General features: G+C 47.6%; 1 protein-coding gene across 4 annotated transcripts in view; it reads left to right on the top strand.

The window, feature by feature from the left end:
- The first annotated feature begins 680 nt into the window (after positions 1-680).
- The window catches only part of BANP (BTG3 associated nuclear protein), a 90,825-nt gene continuing 89,045 nt past the window's right edge, over positions 681-2,460 (top strand). For all 4 annotated transcript variants that reach the window (XM_008069265.2, XM_008069264.2, XM_008069263.2 and 1 more), the window contains exon 1: positions 681-819. In XM_008069265.2, coding sequence (XP_008067456.1) covers positions 750-819 — 70 coding nt within the window. In that variant the 5' untranslated portion in view covers positions 681-749. The remainder of the gene's footprint in view (positions 820-2,460) is intronic.

Below are 2,460 nucleotides of genomic sequence, written 5' to 3'. Positions count from 1 at the left end.
TGTATACTTTGTAATTCATTCCCAGTTGTCTCATTTCAATGTATTTAGTCTAGAAGGGAGCTCTGAATGGTGTTTTGAGAGTTCTCGGGGTCTGGGAAGTTTTAGGCTTCTTGGGCACCGCTGCAGACCCTTGTGCTGTCTGCAGGTGGGTGGAGCTTACCCTCCTGGTTCTGCTGCTCTGCTTGGCCTGCGGGAGGAGGGTCCACTTGGGAGAGATTTGGGAGGAGGGACAGTGTGTTACCATAGAGACCAGTGGTGCGACTCAGCTGGATGCCGGCTTCCTGGCGAGTGGTGGGCATAGCAGGACTGAGACCCTATGGGGAGTGGAAATGGCAGGACATTTGCTGTCGATATTAGACCCCACGGGAGCCTTTTGGCTCAGGGATACCGTGTCCAAGCCACGTTGGGAATGTGCCTCTAAGGCGGCAGGGGAATGAGGTGGGAGGCGGGGGCTCTTGGCAGGGCTGGCGGGTGGTCAAGGAGAGAAGCAGCAAATGGCACTGTGACTACTTCTTGGTTCTTAGGGAACACTGACCTCTGTGTGTTTGGGCAAAAAGAACCCTGATGAGAAAATCCACAGATGCTATGTCCTCTGGCGTGTACACATGTGGCCAGGAGGCGTCATGTCACTATCACGATTGTTACTTTCCCTCTCCTGTCTCTCCACTTCTGTTTGACAGGTGACAGACGCCCAGCCCCACTGTGAACTGGACTCTCGCGTGGGGTCAGCCACTCCCCTCCCTCTCTGGATGATGTCGGAACACGACCTGGCGGATGTGGTTCAGATCGCGGTGGAAGACCTGAGTCCTGACCACCCAGGTATGGAGCTGCGGGGTGGTCAGTGGAGCCTTGTTCTCTCGGGTTTTCAAAGCCAGACTGCTCCAAGCGTTCTCTCTCCTTGAGATTAGTCAGAAGAAAAAGGGATGCGTGCTCATGTGAACACTCAGATCCTAGCTATGTGAGCACTGTCAGCCCTGGCCTCCCTCACCTCCGCAGCCCCAGCCCATGTTTCCCCCAGATGTGGGTCCCTCCAGAGCTTTTTCTCGAGGGCCATGGCCTGCTCGCGCTCCTCTGATGTGCGCATGTTCTACTCAATCCTGCTAGCACGCCCTCCTTCCAGGCAAAGCTTTAACTGCTATGCACCACTGAACTCGGCCACTGTGGAGTCTGTACATTTGCTTGAGTTTGTTAGAAACTACTTGGTGTTCCATTCATAGGTGTGCCCTGATTCCTGGGCTCTTCCCTCCTAGATGGCTGTTGGTGTAGCTTGCATTGCTTTTGTTTTGTGCACAGTCCCCTAGAAAGGTCCTTACACATACATCTTGGCAGATATTTTTGTAGGGTAAGTTCCTGGAAGTAGAATTGCTATGTATGCTTAAAGTTTTGATAAGACTGAAAGATTTTTCAGAAATGTTATACTAATTTATTCTTTCACTGACAATGCTTGAGTATAAGTTTTTCCCTATACTTTTGCTAAGGTTAGTAATTTCTAAAAATGATGTTAAAGGCACAAATCTACTTGGAAATCTTAACTAAATATTTGTTTAAGGAGACACTTTAGAGATAAAACTTTAAATTTTAGAAACTTCATCTGTGAAACCACTTTTTCTACATCTATCATTTTATAAAGATTTCCTCTTTTTTTCTTTTTCTTTTTTGCCGTAAAGTAGCATGTGCTTTATAGTTAAGTTTGAAGTGTCTGATGCACACAGTTAAGTCACTCAGCATTTTAGCTACCTGGTTATTCTTTCAGGAATGTTAGAATTGAAATGCTGACAGTTTTTACTCTCAGAAAAGAGAATTGGCTGGGCGCGGTAGCTCAGCCTATAATCCTAGCACTTTGGGAGGCCGAGGTGAGAGGATTGCCTGACCCAGGGTTTTGAGACCAACCTGGGCAACTTGATGAGACCTCATCTCTACAGTAAAACAAAAAATTATCTGGGCATGGTGGTGCATGCCTGTAGTTCCAGCTGCCTGGAAGGCTGAGGTGGAAGGATCGCCTGAGCCCAGCAGGTTGAGGGTGCGGTGGCCGGGAGCGTGCCACTGCCCTCTAGCTTGGGTGACAAAGTGAGACTCTAACTCAAAAAAAGAAAAGAGAGTTTTCAGAAATCTCCTAAGAAAGTATGATGCCTTATTTGTGTGATCTATTTGCTATTTTAATTGAAAAAATTCCATTTGGAGATGAGTTCTGGTGTGGCAGGGGCAAGTAGTAGAAATCACGTGAAGGGAAATGTGTGTCCACTGGGAAACCCGGGGGCATCGTCTCAGGAATGCTGTTCTGCAGTCAGTTTCTGCCTTCTTTTGTTTCTGATTTGTTTGTAAGAAGCATTGTTGCTGCACGTGACAATTTAAAGAACACCTGTTTCTATTTTGGAAGGTGAATGGCAATTTCTTTTTTTTTTTTGAGTTGGAGTCTCACTCTGTTGCCCAGACTGGAGTGCAGTGGCTGCTCCCGGCCAC

This window comes from Carlito syrichta, unplaced genomic scaffold (assembly GCF_000164805.1).
Source record: "Carlito syrichta isolate Samal-C Ts95f unplaced genomic scaffold, Tarsius_syrichta-2.0.1 Scaffold311900, whole genome shotgun sequence".
NCBI classification, from domain to species: Eukaryota; Metazoa; Chordata; class Mammalia; order Primates; family Tarsiidae; genus Carlito; species Carlito syrichta.
Note: the sequence above shows the minus strand (reverse complement) of the source record. Positions and strands in the feature narration are given on the sequence as shown.